The 23,758-nt window shown below is 36.0% G+C and overlaps 1 protein-coding gene across 4 annotated transcripts; it reads right to left on the bottom strand.

Annotated features, from left to right (window-relative positions):
- Positions 1-970: 970 nt before the first annotated feature.
- LOC106869794 (uncharacterized) lies at positions 971-16,075 on the bottom strand. 4 transcript variants are annotated; one of them, XM_052968952.2, is made up of 6 exons: positions 15,960-16,056; positions 15,057-15,132; positions 11,000-11,078; positions 10,060-10,182; positions 2,715-2,849; positions 971-1,558 (listed from the first exon to the last, which is right to left on the bottom strand). In XM_052968952.2, exons 3-6 carry the CDS (start codon positions 11,076-11,078, stop codon positions 1,476-1,478), a joined length of 420 nt encoding a protein of 139 aa, XP_052824912.1. In that variant the 5' UTR covers positions 15,057-15,132; positions 15,960-16,056; the 3' UTR covers positions 971-1,475. The 4 variants fall into 4 exon arrangements, with proteins under 4 accessions (XP_052824912.1, XP_052824913.1, XP_052824911.1 ...); XM_052968953.2 differs by lacking the exon at positions 15,057-15,132 and adding an exon at positions 15,661-15,756 and having other exon boundaries at positions 15,960-16,052; XM_052968951.2 differs by lacking the exon at positions 15,057-15,132 and having other exon boundaries at positions 15,960-16,075.
- Positions 16,076-23,758: the final 7,683 nt, after the last annotated feature.

Here is a 23,758-nt window from a genome sequence, read left to right as displayed (position 1 = left end):
TGGTGATAATTTCATTGATATGGTGGAGGATGTAGTAGTGTTCCGTCACTGCATTGATGAGTTCGTGCGGGATTGGCCCGTTTACGTTGGTGAGCTAAACGACCGCTTGATGCGATGAACAATGATGAGCGATTCCTACAGAACATTGTGTTCAACGATGAGGTTACGTTCCATGTGTGTGGACGTGTTCATCGTTATAAAGTCATGATATGAGCTTAGAAACCATAACATGCCTTCATTGAGCACGAGTGTAACAGCTCCAAAGTGAATGTCAGGCGTGCACTCATACATGGTAGAGTTATTGGGACGTTTCTCTTTACCGAGCTGAATGTGACTTAAAAGACTACTTTGATATGTTGGACCAGTATGCAGTGTCACAAATACGGGATGTCGGTGCAGGTATCTTCTTTGAACACGATGGGACTCCCCTGCAATACAGCAGAATTGTCCGTGACTTTCTGGATAGGACATTTCCACAGCGGTGGACAGGGAGGGATGGATGAATGCTATCGCCTCCACGATCGTCAGACCTCACGCCATTAGATTTTTACCTGTGGAGCTGTCAAGCAACGAGTGTACAGTGTTCCTGTTAGCGGTAGTGAGCACGTGAAGGAGAGAATCAATGACTGTCCAATCTGTTGCACCTGATATTCTTCGTTGTGTGAAACTAAAACTGGAGTTCCGATTAGATGTGTGCAGGGCAACGAATGGAAGCCACAGTGAACTAAACTGCTCTAAACTGTATGTAAACTTTATTAGTCTGTCTCGTATTCAACAAGTACATGAAATCTGTAGTGTTGCAAGTTACATCAATAAATAGTTTTGAAATCACACCATGATTTTACGGACTCAGTCTCTGTGTGTTGTGTATGCATGTATGTATGTATGTACGTATGTATGTATGTATCGATGGATGGATGGATGGTTGTATGCATTATGTTGAACGAATGAGAGGAGTACGCAATGCAACTTGTAGAATATATGGTTTATTGAAGCTTCTATAAACATAATTTATCAACTTTAGCCTCTCTTAAAAGTAAACAAAGTGATTACATTTCAATTTTTTTCTTATTTCTCTGAGGACAAAAAGAAAAAAAAATTGGGGTCGATGTGTCTTCCTTGTAGTGTTTTGAGAAGTTCATAAAACATTATACTCATTTGTCCTTATAAATAACAATAAAGTACATTTGTACCTTTTAGCTATTTAAAGACTAGGACACAGTTTAACTAGCTCGTCTAATTTGCATTATAGTGCATGCGCTGAAATGTAAAGTATACGTTCTTGTGATAAACATACAGTTTTATACTCGATGTGAAAAATAATGCTGTTATACTACAGTTTCTGCTTTTAGCTTGCAGTTTTTCATTAAAATATCTTTGTTACAAACAGTCTAGTTATATCACTAATTTCAAACAACATGTTATACATTACTGACAACAGAGAGATTAAAGAGCATCGAAAATAGAATTTGCAATTAACAGCCTTTCAGTTCTTTAGAAGCCATTTCATCCAAGATCGGTTCCTTCCAGGTTGCGTAAATGTGCTGCATCGTGCAAACTGGAAAATAAGACAATATTTAAAAATGCAATTCTAATTAATTTGTTCAGCATAGAAAGGAATATTGATCACAATGAATTAGAGTCTCATGAACTAAAACAGCGGAAATTATCGGGGATTATGATAAAAACAAGGGAGATAATTAAAAAATCCTGAACATTTGACTGCGGCCATGCTGGAGCACCGCCTTTAGTCGAGCAAATCGACCCCAAGACTTATTCTTTGTAAGCCTAGTACTTATTCTATCGATCTCTTTTTGCCGAACCGCTAAGTTACGGGGACGTAAACACACTAGCATCGGTTGTCAAGCGATGGTGGGGGGGGGGGGAAACACAGACACACAAACACACATACATACATACATACATATATATATATATATATATATATATATATATACGACGGGCTTCTTTCAGTTTCCGTCTACCAAATCCACTCACAAGGCTTTGGTCGGCCCGAGGCTATAGCAGAAGACACTTGCCCAAGGTGCCACGCAGTGGGACTGAACCCGGAACCATGTGGTTGGTAAGCAAGCTACTTACCACACAGCCACTCCTGGGTAGGTTTTTGATTATTTTCCCTCTTCACTGGAAGGAAATTTGAAATCGAAGGTTCATCACTTATATTATTAATTTTTATCATTGGATCATATATTTTAATCATATACCTCATACCTATTGAATCAAATGTTTTACATTCGAGTCCCTAGATTGATTCGAATTTTTTTTAATTAACTAATCCCGTAATTTGTAATTGAACGGTAGAGTGCCCATCCAGACTATTTGATGTTGCTGTGCACCGCTGGTCACAATGCTCTTTCTTATATTGTAGCTTTCGCATGATACTACTCTTCTGGATAGCAGGTTTGCAGTTGAATAGACGGGAAGTGAAGTGTTTTGCTCAAGAACACTACGCACCACTGGTCTAGGAATCGAAACCACGACTATTCGATCATCCTTAGTGCAACACCTGAACCATGAAGAATTTCAGTCGGACGAATCGATCCTAGTCTTTCTTTTCTTAAAACCTGGTACTTGTTCTGTTAGTCACTTTTGCGAACCACCAAATTTTGGGGAGCTAAACACACCAACACGAGGGACAAATACAGACGCTAAACACACAAACACACACAGAAAGTATGCAACAGTTTACTTACCCAAATTTTTGTCTACACGAATCCGCGCAATAGTCTTCTTCGTAATGCTGCAGGTAAATGTTACACAATGATTCTTGAAAATACCAGGCAGTTTATCACCATCTTTCAAGCAATTTCCTTTATTATCTTTACAAACTGAAAACACGATCGAAAATTATCGTTATGACCTGCTGAGATATGCACTTGCAAAAATGGATAGCGATCTCTTCACACACACACACACACACACACACACACACACACACACACACACACACACACACACACACACACACACACACACACACACACACACACACACACACACTTACACGCGCACACACACATGCATATACATGCATGTAAATATGTATATATATTATATTGATTTATAATTTTGGTACAAGGCCAGTATTTTCCAGGGACGGGGTAAGTCGATTACATCGACCTCAGAGCACAAGTGGTACTTATTTTATCGGTCCCAAGAGGATTGAAGGCAAAGTCGACCTCGATGAAATTTGAAGTCAGAATGTCAAGACAGACAGAATGCTATTAAGCATTTTGCCCAGCGCAGTAACGATTCTACCAGCTCGCTGCTTTAAATATTATATAACATACATGCATACACCCCCACCGCATAAATATATATATATATATATATATATATATATATATATAAAACAAATAATAAATGAGTATACTCTTTTACTCTTTTACTTGTTTCAGTCATTTGATTGCGGCCATGCTGGAGCACCGCCTTTATATGCATATATACGTACAGGTATGTGCATACCTACGTCTACCTGTATATATAGGTGCATATCTGGGTACAGAACATCGCAAACAAAACGTAGACAAAAAAATAATAATAACCAGAGTACAGAACACACAGAGGCCACATAGAGAACATTTTCCTTTATCAGCTACCCCCATTCTAACACAGGCGTTTCGAAGAGTAGGGCAGGACGCATCGTTAAAATGGCTCTTCCCACGGACCACAAATGAAATTTGTATACACAAATTAAACTTGTACCATGGATATATATATATATATATATATATATATATATATATATATATATATATATTAACCATAAGGACTCACTTTTACATGTATATAAATATTCAATCCTGAATATTTGCTGGTGATTGTGTGTGTAAAAATAGGAATAGAACTAAATGATATAGACGCTACCTCATATAGGCCAGGAATGGAAGCATATTGTACGCCGTTCCTAGAAGAAATCGCAACCTGATTGTTTTCATTTTCTACAGCACGTTCCATGATAGCTTCCCTTGCCCATCTGTCCCACATGTCACCCATGCACATTGGCTTCTTAAACTTGATTGAAGTAGTGGCACGCTCCTCCTCTTCCATATAGCAATATCCTTGGTCACAACATCTCAAATGTTCTTGTTTAGGCAAATTATCCATTGGTTCTGCATGTCCTACTCTTGTCCTTGTGTCTTTCACCGCAATTACCAATTTTTTCTTTTCTAAGGTGATCTCTGTCACCTTATCTTTTTACACATACCATTCCATTCCTGACAACATCTGGACTAGCGACAAGAACAATATCAGAATGTAAAAAAAAATCTAATGTTTTGTCTTATCAGTGCATGGGAAACTGACCCGTAAATATTTATTCAGTCAACACAGACAACTTAGGGAGTCTTTTTTTACTCTTCTAACCATGTTGAATGAAGCTCCAAATCATTTGAGCAGGCTCAGGAACAGACGCGTTTATGAATTAATTCAGTGGCAGGAACTTTGACATCCTTCTTGTCAGCAAACCATAAGATATTTCACTCCCTTTATTTTGAGTTAGAATGTCGGGCTTAACTAATCGAACGACGATATCATCTCCTTTCTTATGCATCTCTCTATTAAGCCCCAGTCCTGCTTTGCTGCCCCGTTTCCCAACGATCTCTACAATATGCTGCTCAACTATACTCTGGGATGCTCTGGCAATATTTGTTAAACTTGTATGATGTATCACTGTTACCTGGGGTACCTTTAGATCTCACCTTCGCAAACATCTCATCTCCTTTGATTTTGAAATCTGAACGGTTGAAATGGATCTCAGGCGCTGGTGAGAACAACTCCTCAGTGAATAGATGTTGGGGGACACCATGAAGAGTTTCTCAATTTATTTTTTCTTGCCAAATATTAAAAAAAAGACCATCACGAAATATAATATCTGCTTCAACACACGATTTCACATCAGGAATCTTGCAAAACAAATTCATAATCGTATATATATATATATATATATATATATATATATATATATATATATATATATATATGCACACACACACGCACGCACGGGCGCACAAACACAAACGCACACACACACACACACACACACACACACACACATACATGTGTGTATGTGTGTGTATATATATATATATATACATACATACTATATATAAATGTATATAAATATATATATACATATATCATATATATATATATATATGAATGTAATAAAAACAGACGAATGAGTTGTTCGGTATTGCTACAATTGTGTTGTTGAGAGTATTTATTGTGACGTATGCATAGTACAACCAACTATATGCATAATACCCATAAGATTACGTAATATGTCACGCAACTCCGCAAGTTGCTAAATAAACAAGCGAGCAATGACACGGTGATTAATCAACAGATCAACAACAATGAAAATTTCTTGTCAGATTTACCAACATTTAAGAAATGTAAAGCGGGTTTTGATCAACGAAAATGGATAACAAGGTAATGCTGTAAAAGAAAAAACGGTTAAAGTTATTTATATTCTATCGATGTCGTTCAACTTAGCAACTTCATTCATCAAAGCTTGTAGTAGCAGAACGTGTTTGTATACCGGCACCAAGCGTGATATCTGACTCAATCAAAATATGTTGAAAGAATAGCCGCCGACCCAATTCATAAAAAACTATTTACAGTGTCGTATTGTTTTGAAGTTATCTACATTAAAAATTGACCTGGTTGATAAAATCCAGTGTTACTTATTCACTCAATTAACCTTGATAAACGTGCTTCGATAATTAATACTGAATCAATAGAATATTAGCTTTAATCAATGGAGGATCAGTTAATTATAATTCAGGAAGAATGGCTTAAAGAAAGCCGTAGTTTAACGAAGTTCCCTCGAAATTTAAGAGAGGGAGGGAAAAGAAGAATATGGAGGAAAAAGAAAAGAAATAATAGAAAGGTAATACAATAAATTAAATAGAATGACTGGTCAACACATTGACAGGAAGGTGATATTGGCATAAACGAATAATTATGCATCGTTGACTAATGAAAGTATTATAGGCAATAATCGGTGCTAACTTAGATATATGTCAATAAATTTGCGCACTTATTTTAGTTAGATATCGAGATTTATAAACATCAGTTATTTAGCAGCAGAGAAGTTAGGAGCTGAATGCCCTAAATAATAAAGAAGGAAAACAGAACAGAAAATAATGAAAAACTATTGACCCACCGTTTCTACTGATCAATATTGTCACAATATTATTTAGAATAAAACTAGCCAAATAAGATAATACATGTTCAGTAGATCGCTAACACACTACTATAAATATTTAAAACTATTGAGAGTAATGAGAAAAAGTTAGAGAGCTTATAAAAATCATAAAGAATTATAAAGGCCATACATGCTAATTAATGGTAAATTAATTTGTAGGACTAAAACAAATTATAAAGAATTTTAAAGGGAGATAATGCAAATATTATTCGTATATCGTCTAAGGCTAGAAGTAAATAGAAAAGGTTAAATAAATTATATTAAATATCGATCAAGTCGATACATTCTTGATATTAGTTGTTAGAACTAAGGGAAGGCAAAAATAGCTTAAATATGATCAGTTACAAACATAATAGCATAGAAGATGCTATCTAAAATTATCCATGAATCTTATTATTAGTGATAAGGTCTATATTACAGGGATATATACATACGCATCTGATACTCAGGAGAGACTTTATAGAGTCGATTTAAAGCATTAGAAAGTACTTTGGATAGAATGCAGGCATTTCATCCTTAATTCATCTGACCTATTAATAACACCACCCGTGTATTTTAAGAGTTTCGCTTCGTCTCTTCTTTTAAATGTATGGCGATGATTACGTCATCTTGATGTAAAAATAGAAGTGGATCCCACGTAAGTGAAAGCACATTGATTAATTTTAACGTTACATTTATATATTGTATTTTTATCCTAGCGGACATTGAGATTTATTCCTCCAGTTACATAATATAGTTACTGTTGAAGTGCAAATATTATGGGTTACATAATCTGCACCAATATACGGTACCCAATCATAATCAGTAGAATTGTTATGCGTGGTAACCACTCCATCGACAATATATTACCAAAATGCATATGCGTATATATATATATATATATATATATATATATATATGTATATATAGTGTGCCGGTGATATGAATTCGAGCAACAATGACGTAGAAAAGTATATTACATGGCATACAAGATAAACTCTTCATCTATTGTGAATTACCTTCCCTTCTAGGGAAAGTAAACAAGTACCTAGCTTCAGTGGTAACTGACTGAATGAGAAGAGTAAATTTTCCCAAGCAATAACAAATCTCCAGAAATTAATGCGCCGTTAAAGATGTTGCAACAAGTGCGAAATTCATATCTGTCGCAGTTGCGGTCGCTTCTGAAATTATTTCATTTCACCTAGCTCTGAAGTATAGAGTGTTTTATAACACAATACGTGTTTAAAAAGATTTTTTCCGGGCACAAACTGCCGCTTTTGCTGTTTCAACTATACAGATATATATTTTGTATGTATAGAATTGCTTCTATTACATAATTTGAATTTGTTCTGCTTATGCTAGTGTATAGTTTATATACAAGTTGTATATACTTCAGAGTAGCTGTTTCGATTTTGTTTCGGGGCTGAGACGAGTACATGAAATGATAAACTACAATAGCAGCGAAATACGTGACTGTCGACCTCACGGTCACTTCTGGGACGGTTTCGTTTCCCCTAGCTGTGAAATATATTATGTGTTTTTTTTCACACAATACGTCTGTAAACAGATTTTACACAGACGAAAACCGCAGGCTCTGGCGTTTCACTCACACACACACACACATACATAAATTAAGCTTGTTGTATAGATAGCACACACACACACACACACACACACACATACACACACACACATGCATACACGCACGCATGCAGACACGCACGCACGCACACACATATGTATATAGTGAACGAATGAGATCCAGAGATTCTCAGTATAGATAACACTTTTATAGCGCTCAAATGGTTTCAACTTAATGAGGGACCATTTCTGCGGGAGTGAAGAGTGGCTATAAGAGGAATGAAATGGAGCAGATATGGAGGCTATCATACGGTAACGAAATTAAATATAACAGCTTGTGTGTGTGTATGTATCTATTTATGTATACATGCAAGCAGAAAGAAACCAAAGACTGAAGATTTTCAGTTGATGAATACTTATATATAAATATATAGATATCTATATATTAATAGATCAAACTTACACAAGGTACAAACGGCAGCGAATATTAAAGTGGAGAAATTAAGATGTTTTAAGTCCACCAACTGAGGGCTCGGAGGTCCATTTTAATGTTGGTAGATGTAGTTCACTAAAATATGCAGTCAGTAATGGAAACAAATAGGCATTGGATAAATCGAGCCACCATCATCAGAGTAGAAAAAAAAATTTATATTTTAGATCATGATGTTGAAAAGTTTAAAGGTGGGATCACCTTTAAACCAGAACGTACAATATTTTCCCCGCCTATAAACATGCCATCAATCCACTTCCTACGAAACCATATGTAAGGTCGACCGTGCGAACTCAAAAAGGAGAAATGGTGACGAATGGAAAAACAGGACTCCTTTTATTTAAACGTGTCACACGGTCGAACACACAAATATTATATCTATGATGATATACTAATAATATGTCATGCTACGATAACATAGATGACCAGTAATGAAAGACCACAACCGTATAAGATGAATAACAGAGATATTTATTGTAGCATTAAAGTGTACGTCTGTGTGAGAGTGTGAATGCGACATATAAGAACATAATCAAAGACAGGCCGTCGTACAAAGAAAAGTGTGTATGTGAGTGATACATGTGTGTGTACGTGAGTTATTACAGCAGATGGAAAGAGAGTCAATAACACGTGAGCATTTATACCAGTTCTTTAGTACACAATAGTATGAGTCTGTATGTGAAAGAAGTGAGTTGAGGCTGTGTGTGTCAGAGCTGATCACTAGTTGTGATGTCGTGGCATCCATGCCGGGCCGTGATTCTTGTTATACAGATGTTCGTCGTTCGTCGTTTGGCAGAGCTTATCACTAGTTGTGTTTTGGCTTCGATGCCAGGGCCTTGAGGACAGACGTTTATCGCAGGCTGAAATCTCTTGTCTGTTTATTATCGTGGTGAAGCTAAGTCACCTAACAGAATCGAAGAGAGAGATGTGCCGCGGTGGTTTAGTTTGGTGTACATAGAAAGTCGTGTAGACGCTGGTGGTGAAGAGGCTGCTTGGTAGTAATCGTGTTGGTCATGACGATGATGCTGGTTAGTAGTAATCGTAGAATCGTGTTGGTCATGACGATGATGCTGGTTAGTAGTCGTAGACTCGTGTTGCTGATGTGGCGACGGCGGTGGTCATCGTTGGCTGGACGAAGCTGTTGAAGTGGTCGCTGACTGATTGTTGCTGCTGCTGTCGTGTGGTACACGGAACAGTCTCTATAGAGAAACTGGACCGAGACGAATTTGGCCGCCGAGTTAAAGCTATTTATAACACACTTTCGGCTCCCGAAGGCTTCAGAAACATACTCTATCACGTGACCTTATTAGGGGCCGTGATTGGTCAGTTTGCGTTCTGGCGGGAACGGTTCGAAGAAGTTGCCGCTTCGAATATTAATCAGTCACGTGATGACAAGGAATGGGTTCCCTGCTACGCTCGCGTTTGTTTATATTTAAATGAGAAGATTGTATGTAATGGCGATAGTAGTTTTGTATCTAATGGCGATAGGTAGTTTTGTATGTAATGGCGATCGAGGTGTTAGTTTCACTACACATATTTTCGATCGAGTGTGCATAACTGAAATTTTTCATGATAGTAAATTCAACCACTTCTGTATATTCATCAATTTATAAGTACCAGGAATAGTTATAAAATCATAATTTCAACAATTCAAGTCGCATATAATACAAGAAATCTAGAAAGTGGTAAATAACTATTCAAGAAATTATAAAAGCGAAACCTGTAGAAAACTATTTGGAATACAATTATGTTAAGGAACATTTTAACTTTTACTTACACGTTTCCAAAATCGATATTTTGTTTTTAACGCATATTAATTTCTTACATTCATACAATGTTCTAAATATGCCAAACATATCATTACAAATGCACATTCCGTATAAGTAACATCCGTTACATACTGTAAAAGAAATAAAAGGCAAACATTATGTCTATGCTTGGAAGGTGAATAGGCATCTATGATTAGCTTCAGGTTTTGTATACTTGAAATGCTGGTGAATTGAATTCACTCAAATATGAACTTAGATTTCTGGATGTCAGTAATGTTAAAAGGAAATGTAGAGAAAGTTCGAGAGGGATAAAATGCGCGATAGATATGAGAGAATGTAATGTATAAGGTATCAGGAATTTAAAACGCGAGTAAAAGGACGGAAGTAAAATGGGCAGTAAATTTAGAAAGACAGATTTAGAAAGACATAGATTTGGGAATATTTTTTACATTAATCTTTTTTAGAAGACTTTGCTTTGTAGTGAGTGGGCCAACGGTCTAACAAAAAAAAATTATTATAGACATGTGTAACGGCTTTAGAAGGGTTACAAAAAAGACAAAAGGGAAGGTGATCCTGTGTCTTTTCTTGGATTGGCGATGTCTGTCGCTTTAAACTAATATCCTTCTCAACGTAGTCAAGTTTGCTAAGATACCATTATACAGTTGGAATTTTAAAAATTATATTTTCGAGTACAATTACGTCTTGCAAGCTTAGAACTCCAGTGATTTATTATTGAGTCATAGTTTAAGCTTATTTCCATTTCCTTTAAATTCAGTACAATATCTGGAGATTTTAATATATTGGAGTGGACGGATAAACGGATAAAGAAGAGAGAGAGAGAGGTGGGCGGAAGAGAGATTATGGTTCTTATGTTAGTATCGTAGTATAAAGTTTGCAAGTTCAGTGGTATAGATATTATGATAGGAGTTTAAGAACATTGAAACATACCCGCAGGTTGATATTGAATCGCAACATCAATGGGAAGGACTAGGAGTGAAAGCAAAACTTTTGAAAATGTATTATACATCTGTAAGTAAAATAGAATAAACACACGTAAAATATATACACGCTTTTTCATTTAATAAGGATTATGCGTTGATTTATTCTTTTATTCTTTAACTGGTTACTTTTACAGGACTGCGGTCATGCCGGGGTACCACTCTAAAATGATATAGACGATCGTATCGACCCCAGTATTTATTCTTCATATCTATTTGTCGAAACTACGAGGAGGTGCTGAAAATGTTCTGGCTTCCCAATTCTTTTTACGTGGCTTAGAAAAGCTGAAGGACCACTGCAATAAGTGTGTGAATCTGAGAGGGGAATATGATGAATAAAATCATAATTACCTGATCTTCCTGTATTTTCTTTTACCCCCAAACCAGGAACTTTTCAGCACGCCCTCGTATAAATTGCGGAACATAAAAAGATGGATGCAAATACATACACAGCACACTCAGATGTACACGTATATATGTATGTGTGTATACATACATACGTACATACATACATACATACATACATACACACACACAAACGCACATAGATATATACGTGTTGTATGTATGTATGTGTGTGTGTGTGTGTGTGTGTGTATTACCTCCCGCCCCACTCGAGCTGTTTGAAGCAGTGAAACTGGCAACAATCAAAAAGAAAATAAGATTCCCTGGGAGCTATAAAACTCTAAATTTCAAGTAAGAGTATCTTTCTCTCACGTTCATTCATATATATATATATATATATATATATATATATATATATATATATCGTTGTCAGTATGTATGTATGCAATTATATGCGGTGACTACAATATCAGAGCATTTTAGCTCTTATTTCTCGCATTGTTGGTGTTCTAACACCCTCTGCCATATTTAATGACAATTATAGTTTTCCTATATATATATATATATATATATATATATATATATATATATATATATATATATATATATATAAGTGTGGTTGTGTAGGAAGAAGCGTTATTCTCAACCACATGGTTCCGGGTTCGGTCCCACTGAGTGGCACCTTGGACACGTGCCTTCTACTATAGCCTCAGGCCGACCAAAGCCTTGTGAGTGGATTTGGTAGACGGAAACTGAAAGAAGCCCGTCGTACATATATGTGAGTGTGTATATATATATACATATATATATATATATATATATATATATATATATATATATATATATATATATATATATGAATACACACACACACATACACACACACACACACATATATGAGTACTTGTTTTATGTCTGTCCCCCTCACCACTTCGCGTGACAACTGGTGTTGGTGTGTTTATGTCTTCATAACTTAAGAGACTGATAGAATAAGTACTAGGCTTAAAAAATAAGTTCTGAAGTCGATTTGTTCCACTAAAACCCTTCAAAGCAGTGGCCCAGCAGAGGTTAGTAATAAAGTCACAGTTTTGACTTGGTAAAAAAAGTTACAGGAAAAATGTTACAATTAATTTATGGGGGCTGGTAATAAAGTCACAAGAAAAAAGTCAAAATGCCATCATATTTATATATGTTGGTATTACATGTATGAGAAAAAAAAAAAGATTCACGTTTTGTTCATATCTTAAGCACAGTAAGGTAATCAAACAAAAAAATTTAAGTCAGCATTTTTTTGACAGTACATGGCATGTACAGATTGAAAACAACTTACATAATATCGTGGCATTACATGTATATTCAACGTTTTTAATGATGATGATTAAGATAAATATTCCAGCCAACGCCACGAAGAAATTCTGTCACAGTCTTGTGGTCCCCCTGTCGAGCAACACACAAGTTGTGAAGGCGTTCTTGTAGCTGCACATAGCGTCGACGAGCTCTTCTTTGAGTGGGGTTGCCAACAGCGTCCTGCTGGATAATGGTGCTCACTGTCGCTTCTTCACGTTGAAACTATGCAATGACGCGCCAGAGTGAAGGATAGTAGTGAGGTTCAGGAATTTATTATTCCACCCTTCACAGCTGACGTTGTTGTTCACGGCATTGTTCATGTTGTATGGTGGCGTCCTGCACATTCTGTAGGTGAGGGGCAAACATTGGTTGAATGTGACGCATTCTCAGAGGTATCAGAGTATCACCTGACATGGCAACTGGAGCCACTAACATTAAGTACAATCGAAGTACATGAGCAACTCCTCGGCTTCAAGTGGATCTTGTGGAATGACAGTTTTGAGGTATCTCATACTTTCATTAACGTCTTCAAGGGGCAAAAAAGCTAGAGCATCAATCATGTCACAAAGCAAACGAAACTCAGCATTGGTATTTTAATGTGTTCCCAAACCCAGTTCCTGGATCTTACGCCAAGTAGACTGCGCAAGATGATAGAAACAACCTTTGTTCTCTACGTCGGAGCCAAACATTGCAAGAACAGCTCTCAATACACCATCTTCAAAATCAGTCACCACGGTTTGCACATTAATAGAATAGCTTAGGTCTGCATACTTATCAACTATAGCCTGAAAGAGTTCTTCGTAGGTGGCACGAGTCTTGTTTGAAAGAAGAGCATACACTGAAGTAACAGATGTAAGACCGAAAGGGACACGAATGGCATAGATCTATTTGAAAATATTTGGAACCTAGCAAAGTTGCCATCCATATATAGAGTATGAACTCCAGCAAAGAGTCTGAGGCCATCACAAGTACCATACACTAGAATGAGGTTTGCATTTGGTCCGTTATCATAGAGTAAGAACTCTTCGGGATTAGGGCCAACTGTTATAGTATAGACAGTAGGAAGTTCATTTAGATTTTTTAGCAAACATGGTACAGGAAGAGTAGGCTGTTTGTTGCGCAGAGTTCGTGACTCATTAATTTACCATCAGTTCTGCATACATCTTTATACAAATTGATTGACATATTAACCTTAAAACAGTGAGAATTCTACAGTTAGCCTTTCTATTAAAGAAAGACGCAGAAATAGTGCTAACGTTGCCTTCTTTAAAATTATTTTTTCCTGTTTCTTTTTTTTTCCTGTGACTATATATATACATACATATACATATATATATATATATACATATAATTCCTCAACATTAATTCCTCAACATTTTGATAGTAATAAAATGACCTGATACTACTATGACCAGTGAAACCTCTAGATTCTAATACTTTTATAGCCTTGTCCATGCATACTGCTTACACCTTCCCTCTCTTTAGAAGTAATTGTCCCTCTGCTATCACCACTAGATAAGAAACAATAGAATTCTGAGACAGTTAAAACTTTTGTCTAGAATCAATTACTAGCCTGATAGACTCCGCTATGTCAAGATGGACTTATATATTCTTCCTCACATTTGGATTTTATGTATGCTCTCTCCCACTTGGATTTAATATGTTGCCACATTTATAATATGTCTTTTTTTCTGCATTTTCGTGCAGCTGAAGATTGCTCTTCATATTGCATTTAAGGTAATGCTCACATTACTTAAATAAATTGAAGTAGCATGAAACGTGCGTACTGCAATCACTTTTGAAATCCGTGTTGCTTATTATTTGATTTTAATCACCCATCCTTTTGGGATGCGATATTCGGGTGCCTTCGCATAAGTACCATATTCAAGCCTTGAATCTATATACATATATATATATAGTTTAAGGATAAATACATGCTTATATTGAATTTTCTACGCACGTTTCCCCATTAAAATAGTTTGGAGTGCTGCGATATACGTACACATATATGTACATATAAATGTCCATCCGTAATGAGGGCGCTATTCAGCACCAGCATTGCTAGTAATAAGAGTCAAAGCAATTAAAAATGTAGAATGTTCAAGTACCTAATTAAGAAGTACCCCCCCCCCCCCCCCCAAAGCATACAAGATCGCGATGTAATGAATGTGATTTAGTTATGTTATTCCAGATGCGATTTAACATGAAATGAAAATAAAAAGTCGATATAGCTCACAGAATGGATCCTTAGAACTTTTCTGTCAAGGGATCCCGATACCACCGCTACTCCCTTCTCCACGTTTGCCAAGTCTCACCTTAAATATTGCTGTCCACCATAATCTCCGTACACAAAATTAAACGTTGAGAATCGAAGTACTCCAGAGATCAATGCTAATAAATAAATGAATAAATATCATGATAGGTTCTCGTTATTGGAATCACCTGAGAAAGCTCTATTTTCTCCAACACCAACATGAAAGCCACATGAATGGGGAAAATATTTCATTAACGCTGTCCAAACGATACTGGCATGTAGCTCAGAAGTCATCCAAAGCTAGGCTCCCGTGCCATATGCTCTACAAAAATCTAGATCATATCACTTAACATTTCAACAACTTTTTTTTTAAATCTCAACTGGTTCCGCATTTTTCAACTGTGTCTCGAAATAGATAAAACACTCAATAACATTCAAGTAATATCTGAATAAATTCCTCCAAAATAATACCAGGAAAATCACAGACAGCCAGTTGCATTTCGAGATGGCTATGGCGTCCCAAAACATGACTTAGAAGATTCCTTCAGATGGCACTATTAATGTTAGACACGGCCTGGGCCAAGACTCAAGTCATAATCACCAATATAGCTAAAAATCTAGAATGTTCAAGTACCTAATTAAGAAGTAAAAATGCGAGATAATACCTTTGGTAATTCTCTTCAACATCTATAGTTTTATATCTATATGCGATATATATCTAGTGCATGTGACATCCATGGATTATTCTCTAAAATTCCAGCCTTGAGAAGAGAAAGGAAGAGAGAAAGAGAGGGAAAGTGGGAAAGAGAGAAACGAAAAATTATCATACCACAAGAAAAAAATGTCAAGATGAGCCAGGTATCTATTTAGTATTGTAATTCTCTTAAGTTACTAGATACCTACGTGAACTTAAATTTTACAACATATTTTAAACAAATTTTACAAAAATATTCAAGTTTCTTACCTTCTAATCTTGAAGATGATATCTACGTTTAGAAATACAGAATGATATAAGTAATTTTCAAATATCCTTGGAATGGTGGTGTTGAAGACACCAGCTGTTATCATACAGATTTTATTGAAAGTCATTGTTGTAACTTAACGTGTGCTGTTGATTTATCATGTGAACCATGACATGTTATTGGGAAATATTACAAAATGTTTAGAAATGCGTTTCTTTTCTCATTTTCTTTATTGATCTGGTCTAGAATAAGGGGGACTTTCATAGATCTCTCGAAACCGATGAAATCGAGGTGATTAATATTCCTCTTAATGGCAACAGAAAAAGAATAGGCAAGAAGGTACCAGACGGCCTTATTTTCTGAGGAGGAAGAACAATGTTTTAGCGGTTAGTGAGTAGCCTTTGAAAATAAATATGGTCGACAAAAGGAAGAGAGATAAGAGAGTGAGTTTGGAGTGGCAGAGTGGAGGTGGCACGAGGCAATTCCTACATGGGACAGGGACCCCAGAGTTAGTTTTTTACTCACTAGACTCCTCAATCTCTCTCTGTTTCTACTACTCTCTACAGGAATCTAGTTTGATCTTTGGAAACAGAGTATTCCATTCCCCCAAAAAGAAGCCACTCTAAATCTGTCAATCTTCCTCCTATTACACTCATTTCGAATATCTATTAGGTAATGGAGCCATTAACAACAACGTCTTCAAACGCTTTGGATCTAGTACTCTTTCGTTCTCTCCTCACTCACTCCTTAACGATCATCATGGTTTTTATAAAGCCAGATTCACAAGTGATCTGTTCTTCTGTGTCAAACTCCTGTGGGTTCTTACATTAAAGCAATATTGTTACCCTTGACACCAACAAAATTTTCAATGCATCTGGCATTTAGTCCAATTGCTTGTTAGTATGATAAGTAGATTGATAGACTAGAAGAAGAATTGTCATAGAAATAAAATCCATTCTATTATAGGGGAAAGACCCAAAGAATTTATGGTAATTTTCGAACCTTCGTATGACAGAATGCCGAAGTCCATTTTGAAGTTAATTGTAATAACTGCATAGCTAAGACAGTATTAAGTCTAACTATAAATAAGGAAACCAAAAAATCAAAGTTCTAGTCTAAACCTAATGGGAAAGAAATACATTCGTTAAAGTGGCTAGATAAGAGTTTGGAGGATGAAATTGAGTATAATCTACTCAGTAATCAAGATAAGGCAGCGACTATATTCATAAGTGAATAAGAGGGGGGAAGGGAGAAGGTATTATAGGGTGATTGGTAAATATAGAGCAATAAGTATCGAAGATCTGGCCTTAAAGTGTAAGACGAAGAGAGTATATATATATATATATTTGTATATATATGGGAGAATGTACGAAAAAACAACAGACGAGGACAGGTGGTGTAAATAACAAAAGGATGTATTAGTATGACGCTCAGGAATACGGAAAGTCTTTGATGTTTCGAGCTACGCTCTTCAACAGAAAGAATACGGAGACAAGAATACTTGTCCCATTGACGTTGGTGTGCTTACGTTGCCGTAACTTAGTGGTCCAGCAAAAGAGACAATATTAAGTACTAGGGGCGATTCTTTCGACTAAATTTCCCTTCAAACAAACAGATTACGATTCATTGTAGGCATCATTTAAAACATTACTTCTGTAGATTTTGGTTAGTCTATAATAAGCACTTGATCTCTATTTAAAAATCTCAATATAATTGGATTCTTCATCAGTTAAGCTTTTACCGTGTAAAATGACTACAAAATGAGTTTTTGTTTATTATCTACTGATTATAGTTGTTGAGTTTTTCATAACACTAAGTTTAAATTGACGCTTCTTTTCTTTTATCTTTTACTTGTTTCAGCCATTATGCTGCGGCCATGCTGGGACAACACTTTGAAGGGAAATTTAGTCGAAAGAATCGACCCTAGTACTTAATATTGTCCATTTTGCCGGACCACTAAGTTACGGCAACGTAAACACACCAACGTAAAAATAGAAGTTGAAAATGCAGAATTGTTAGCACGCCGGATGAAATGCTTAGCGGTATTTTGTCTGCCGCTACGTTCTCAGTTCAAATTCCGCCGAGATTGACTTAAGCGCAGGAGTGGTTGTGTGGTAAGTAGCTTGCTTACCAACCACATGGTTCTGGGTTCATTCCCACTGCGTGGCACCTTGGGCAAGTGTCTTCTACTACAGTCTCGGGCCAACCAAAGCCTTGTGAGTGGATTTGGTAGACGGAAAACTTAAATAAGCCCATCGTATATATGTATATATATATATGTGTGTGTGTATATGTTTGTGTGTCTTTGTTTGTTCCCCCAACATCGCTTGACAACCGATGCTGGTGTGTTTACGTCCCCGTAACTTAGTGGTTCGGTAAAAGAGACCGATAGAATAAGTACTAGGCTTCCAAAGAATAAGTCCTGGAGTCGATTTGCTCGACTAAAGGCGGTGCTCCAGCATGGCCACAGTCAAATGACTGAAACAAGTAAAAGATTTAACCGGTTTCACAGTTTACACTGATTTTCAAAAAGTTCAAATAGAAAGACGTGGCTTATGTCGCAGTTGTCTTTGCTTCTGACTAGTCTTTGAAGCTTGCAAAATATACTGTCACATGATACTAACGCACGGGAAATGTACAAAAGGTTCTAATCTTAATCATGCGTTAATTCTTTATAAACACTTGACAGAAGACTTTCAGAACATTGATTATTTGGACATGTTCAGTCAACCGTGTCAGCCTTAACTTACGATTACAAACATTGTCGCTTGTAATCACGGACGTAGCGAGGAACCTACAAAAATTTCTAAAACCAGTCAGGTGACTATTCTCTACCAATCAAATCCCATTCAAAACATACTAATTTGAGCCATGAACTTCCTATAAAAATAGAGCAAGCTTCATACACTAGTCAGAAGTAAGACAACTGCGACATAAACCACGTCTTTCTATTTCAACTTTTTGAAAATCAGTGTAAACTATGAAACCGGTTAAATCTTTAAATATGATAATAAAAAATATATTTTAACTATTTTCAGTGCATTTTCAACTTCAAGTTTTCCTATATTTCTACCCGTGTGGAATAAAATAGCTTTGTTTTCTACACACACACACACACACACACACATAGTAAATAATACACAGTATATATATATATATATATATATATATATATATATATATATATATATATATATATATATATATATATACATGACGTCTTCTTTCTGTTTCCGTCTACCAAATCCACTCACAAGGCTTGGCTCATCCCGGGGGTGGTGGTGGATATAGTGAAAGACACTCACTAATGATGCCCGCAGTGGGATCGAATCTAGAACTATATTGGTGAGAAGCAAACTTCTTAACACACATCCACGCCTCCGCCTGCTTAATTATGAGACTTATTTTAAGTTTAAAATATCAATATTTGTGAAAATATAGTTGTTTCCTGGTTATGAATATTTAAAGAGCATAACATTGCCGAACTTGTTACCTAATGTGTTTTTAACATATTTAGATTAGTGCTACAAATTGTTACTTTCTGTCGACGCTCTGTCATACATTTTGGCTGAACTATCGAAGCGTGAATCGATAGTTAATGACAACACTCATTTTTTTGCTATTATCAATATTTGTTGCTGGCATTGGGCCAAAATTTGAAACCAATATTATCAATATTTGTGAAAATGTATTTGTCTCCCTCTTCATGAATATTTGAGGTACATAATGTTACCATACTTGTTACCTAATGAGATTTTTATTTTAATTTTAAATATCAATATTTGTGAAAACATATCTGTTACCTCTCTTTATGATTTTTTAGATATACACTGTGTAACCTATCTTATTACTAAGTGTGTTCACAAGACATCTACTTCAGGTCAATGCACTATGGTATATTTTAGCTAAAAGCTGAATCCAACTATTACAAATGTACATTATGATGGCAATCTACTATTAGAAGTGAAACCGGTATGGAGTATTGTACTTTGGAAAAATGTGAATAATTACAACACAAAAGGAATCGGGAATCTTTTTTATTATTATTTTGTCTATATCTTGTGATTTGTGCGAAATGTTTTAAACCTTTTCCTATACACACACATTAACTTTGCAGATAACAATTTGAAAAGAATGTTCACATTCTTTTTTTGTTGTTTTCGTCTTCATCTATGTCCATTATAGTCACTTAGTGTTTATGCAATAAATGATTACCAAAAACTAGTTGTTTGACAAATAACAAACTTATAATTCTTCACTTAAAAGTTAATATTTATCTTAACAAATCATGAGAAACACAGGTAAAGACAGATTTACGATTGCAATATACTACCTGTGTCAGTTGTTTATTGCACTTTATAACGGTGACTTTTTACAATATATAAACATCTGTTGTCTTTGGAATTTTTATAGTAACTGAAGGGTTAACACTAAGTTGAATGTATAATAAACCAAGTCTTAGGATCTGGGATGGGGTTCGGGAATAGAAGTACAGAATCATAATGTACGAAATCTGAAAATATAATCAATAACAATAATTTGCTCTTGTTCTGGAACACTGGAAATGACATTAATTTTGTGAGAGCAGACAGTAACCTGTTGTCAAATGTTTCACAGGGTTTCTCAAGGTCTAGATGTTAAGTACTTAACACCCAAGTAACAATCTCAAAATCCTCGCTCTCCCCAATACAGTAGTTTTTGCTTTGAGTCCTGAGTTTCTCAGCTATTGTTGGGATTTTGCTTTGTCTATTTCTTTTCTTTTTAGCTTAAGCCAATATTTGCCATGTAGGAGCTTTTCTTGCCATCGTTTTATTATGATACGTTGCTGTTCCAGTTTTAGTTTGGATTTCAGTTGTTTTACAGCTTTTGTTGTTTCTTCTTTTTCTTCATAGTTGTTAGGTACTATGACTTCTTTTCTGTATTGGTCAGCTTCCTTAAAAACAGAAAGCAGTTTTTTGTTTTGTTCGTGTTTTGTGGCTATTGGTATCAGTTATTATTATTATTATTATCATTATCAACATCATCATCATCATCATCATCATCATCATCATCATCGTCATCATCATTGTTGTTATTATTATTGTTGTTGTTGTTGTTGTTGTTGCCGCTGCTGCTGTTGTTATTATTTTATCTTTAATACAGGTTTTCTTGGAGCTCCTGGAGCCTTGCATGCATAGTGGGCTTGCTGCCTGCAGCCTACGGTACCATGCTATCTGTTCTTTTCAGCTATCAAATACTTTCCTGATTATCCTGGCTGTGCCAAGGAGGGAAACCTGTTATAACAGTTCTACTGGGCACTCTATTCCAATTTCCTGTATATTCCTCTTGATGCCTTCTGATACTGTTCGCAAGGACCCAACAATAATTGGCACTATCTTCACATTCTTCATTTTCCATAACCGGGCTATTTCGTACTTAAGAAGGTTGTATCTATCTATCTATCTATCTATCTATCTATCTATCTTTTCACCTTCCTTCTGGATTATTCGTGGGTCAAAGGGGCATGCAACATCAACTATATAGCATATGTGGTGCACCTTGGCCACCACTACTAGGTCCGGTCTGTTATGCTCTAGCACCTGATCTGTTTGGACTGGGAAATCCCAGAGGATTTTGCTAGTCTCCGACTCTGCCATTCCCTGTGGTTTGTGTTCATACCACGTCTTGCCTCTCTCTAGCCCCCACTTTTCGCACAGTTTCCAATGTAACATTTTCGCTACCTGGACGTGTCGCCACAACTTGTATTGGTTTTGGGAAAGTCTAGGGCATTTGTTCGTGATATGGGCAATGGTTTCATCCACTCTGTTACAGATGCGGCACAGCGGAGACACTTGCTCATTCCTCAGGTTGACCCACCACTTCGTGGCCAGAGCTTGGTCCTGCGCTGCCAGTATAGTGCTCTCGGTCTCTTTTTTTAGGGTTCCTTTCACCAGCCAACCCTACCTATTTTTTCCAGCAACTTCTGTTGGCTGTGCCTACATGGAATTGATTGCGTAGTGCCTTCTGGCGAAATTTTTCTTCATGCCCTCTTTGTACTTCTTCCTTTGTTTTCCCTTTTTTCTCTGCTTTCAATACTCCCTCGTTCCTAACTATCACTAGCAAGGTTTCCTTACTTTGGGCTAGGTATCTCATTAAGCTCTCGAGTTCGATTTGACCTTTCCTCCTTTCTGGGTCAATAAAATAAGTATCAGTTATGCACTGGGGTCGATATAATCGACTAGTCCCCTCCCCCAAAAATTTCAGGCCTTGTGCCTATAGTAGAAAGGATTATTATTATTATTATTATTGGATCTTTTTTAAAACGGGGGCCACATTTTTCATTAACGAAACACTTTGAAACTTGGAACACTGGTAGAATGTGTCATATAAAACATCTTTTTCTCTTAGTCTTCTTAAAAAAAAAAGAAATCCATAAATTATTCCATGTTAAAGTTGTCGTATTTCTGTAATTTCAACCAATCACTGACGTCCATTCAGCCGATATACATTAAGTGCCGACTACATAAACAAACGATTCTGAAACAATTAACCCTAACCCTAACCCTAACTCTAACCCTAACCCTGACCCTAGGGTTAGGGTTAGGGTTAAAGCAAATTTAAAATGAAAAAAGCAAATAAAACGAAGAATCGTTTGTTTATGTAGTCGGCACTTAATGTATATCGGCTGAATGGACGTCAGTGATTGGTTGAAATTATCGAAATAACACAATTTTTTACATGAAATAAATTCGAATACAAAAATATTTTTCTGTTCTATAACACAAAATAGATAAGTATACGAAGTTTGAAAGTCTTTCGGTACCAAAAACACTACGTAAAACATTAATGAAAAATGTGGCCCCCGTTTTAAAAAAGATCCTTATTATTATTATTATTATTATTATTATTATTATTATTATTATTATTATTATTATTATTATTGTTGTTGTTGTTGTTGTTGTTTATCGCAAGGACTAGATGTGTTACGAGCGCTCTGTGAATTATCCACTTCTTTTCATTGTTATATATATATATATATATATATATATATATATATATATATATATATATATTGTTTCCCTTTTGTTCTATAGTGTGACTATACTGTTGTATAGTCAGAGCAAAAGTTACTGTCATCTGCCCAAAAGGACAAAATTTTGAAAAGAAAAATGTTTTTTTCCCAAATACTGTTTAAACATTCAATATGGCGGAGTTCTCTTCGCCAAATGGAGAAGAGAGGATGGTGGGAGGTAGTTACAAAGGCGTAATTAGCTTTCGCAGTCAATCTTCAACGAACATGGGAAGAGGCTGTAGCAGTAGAACCAACAGTAACAGCAACAACAACAACAACAACACCAACAATACCAACATCACGATCAGCACCGACAAAAACATGAAAGAAAATAGCATGTGAAAACGATACCAGTACCACCACCGCCATCACAAAAGCCAACCAAAGTAATGACAACAACGAGCAAGAAAATCAGGAAAGAGGAAAAACGAATTTTTTTTCACACATAGCAGGTACAAATTCAACCACACTGCTACCACTATTAACGCCAATACAATCGCTGAAAATGACAAAAATGACAAATCTTATCCCAAAGAGTTTACATTCGCATTCAGACAAACATAAGAAAATACAAATCTGTAGACAGACGATTTAAGAAATGCAAAAAAAAAACAAAAAATATATTAAAAAAAATGGAAGAAGGGCAACCCTTAACACTCCTGAAGCCATTGTACAGGACACACAGAGAAAAACAATAACGCATAAAACGACAGGAGTTAAAAGCCGTAGATTAGAACGAGTGACACGACA

The sequence above is a fragment of the Octopus bimaculoides genome, chromosome 6 (assembly GCF_046866305.1).
Source record: "Octopus bimaculoides isolate indiv1 chromosome 6, ASM4686630v1, whole genome shotgun sequence".
NCBI classification, from domain to species: domain Eukaryota; kingdom Metazoa; phylum Mollusca; class Cephalopoda; order Octopoda; family Octopodidae; genus Octopus; species Octopus bimaculoides.
This window is presented reverse-complemented; position numbering and strand designations above follow the sequence as displayed.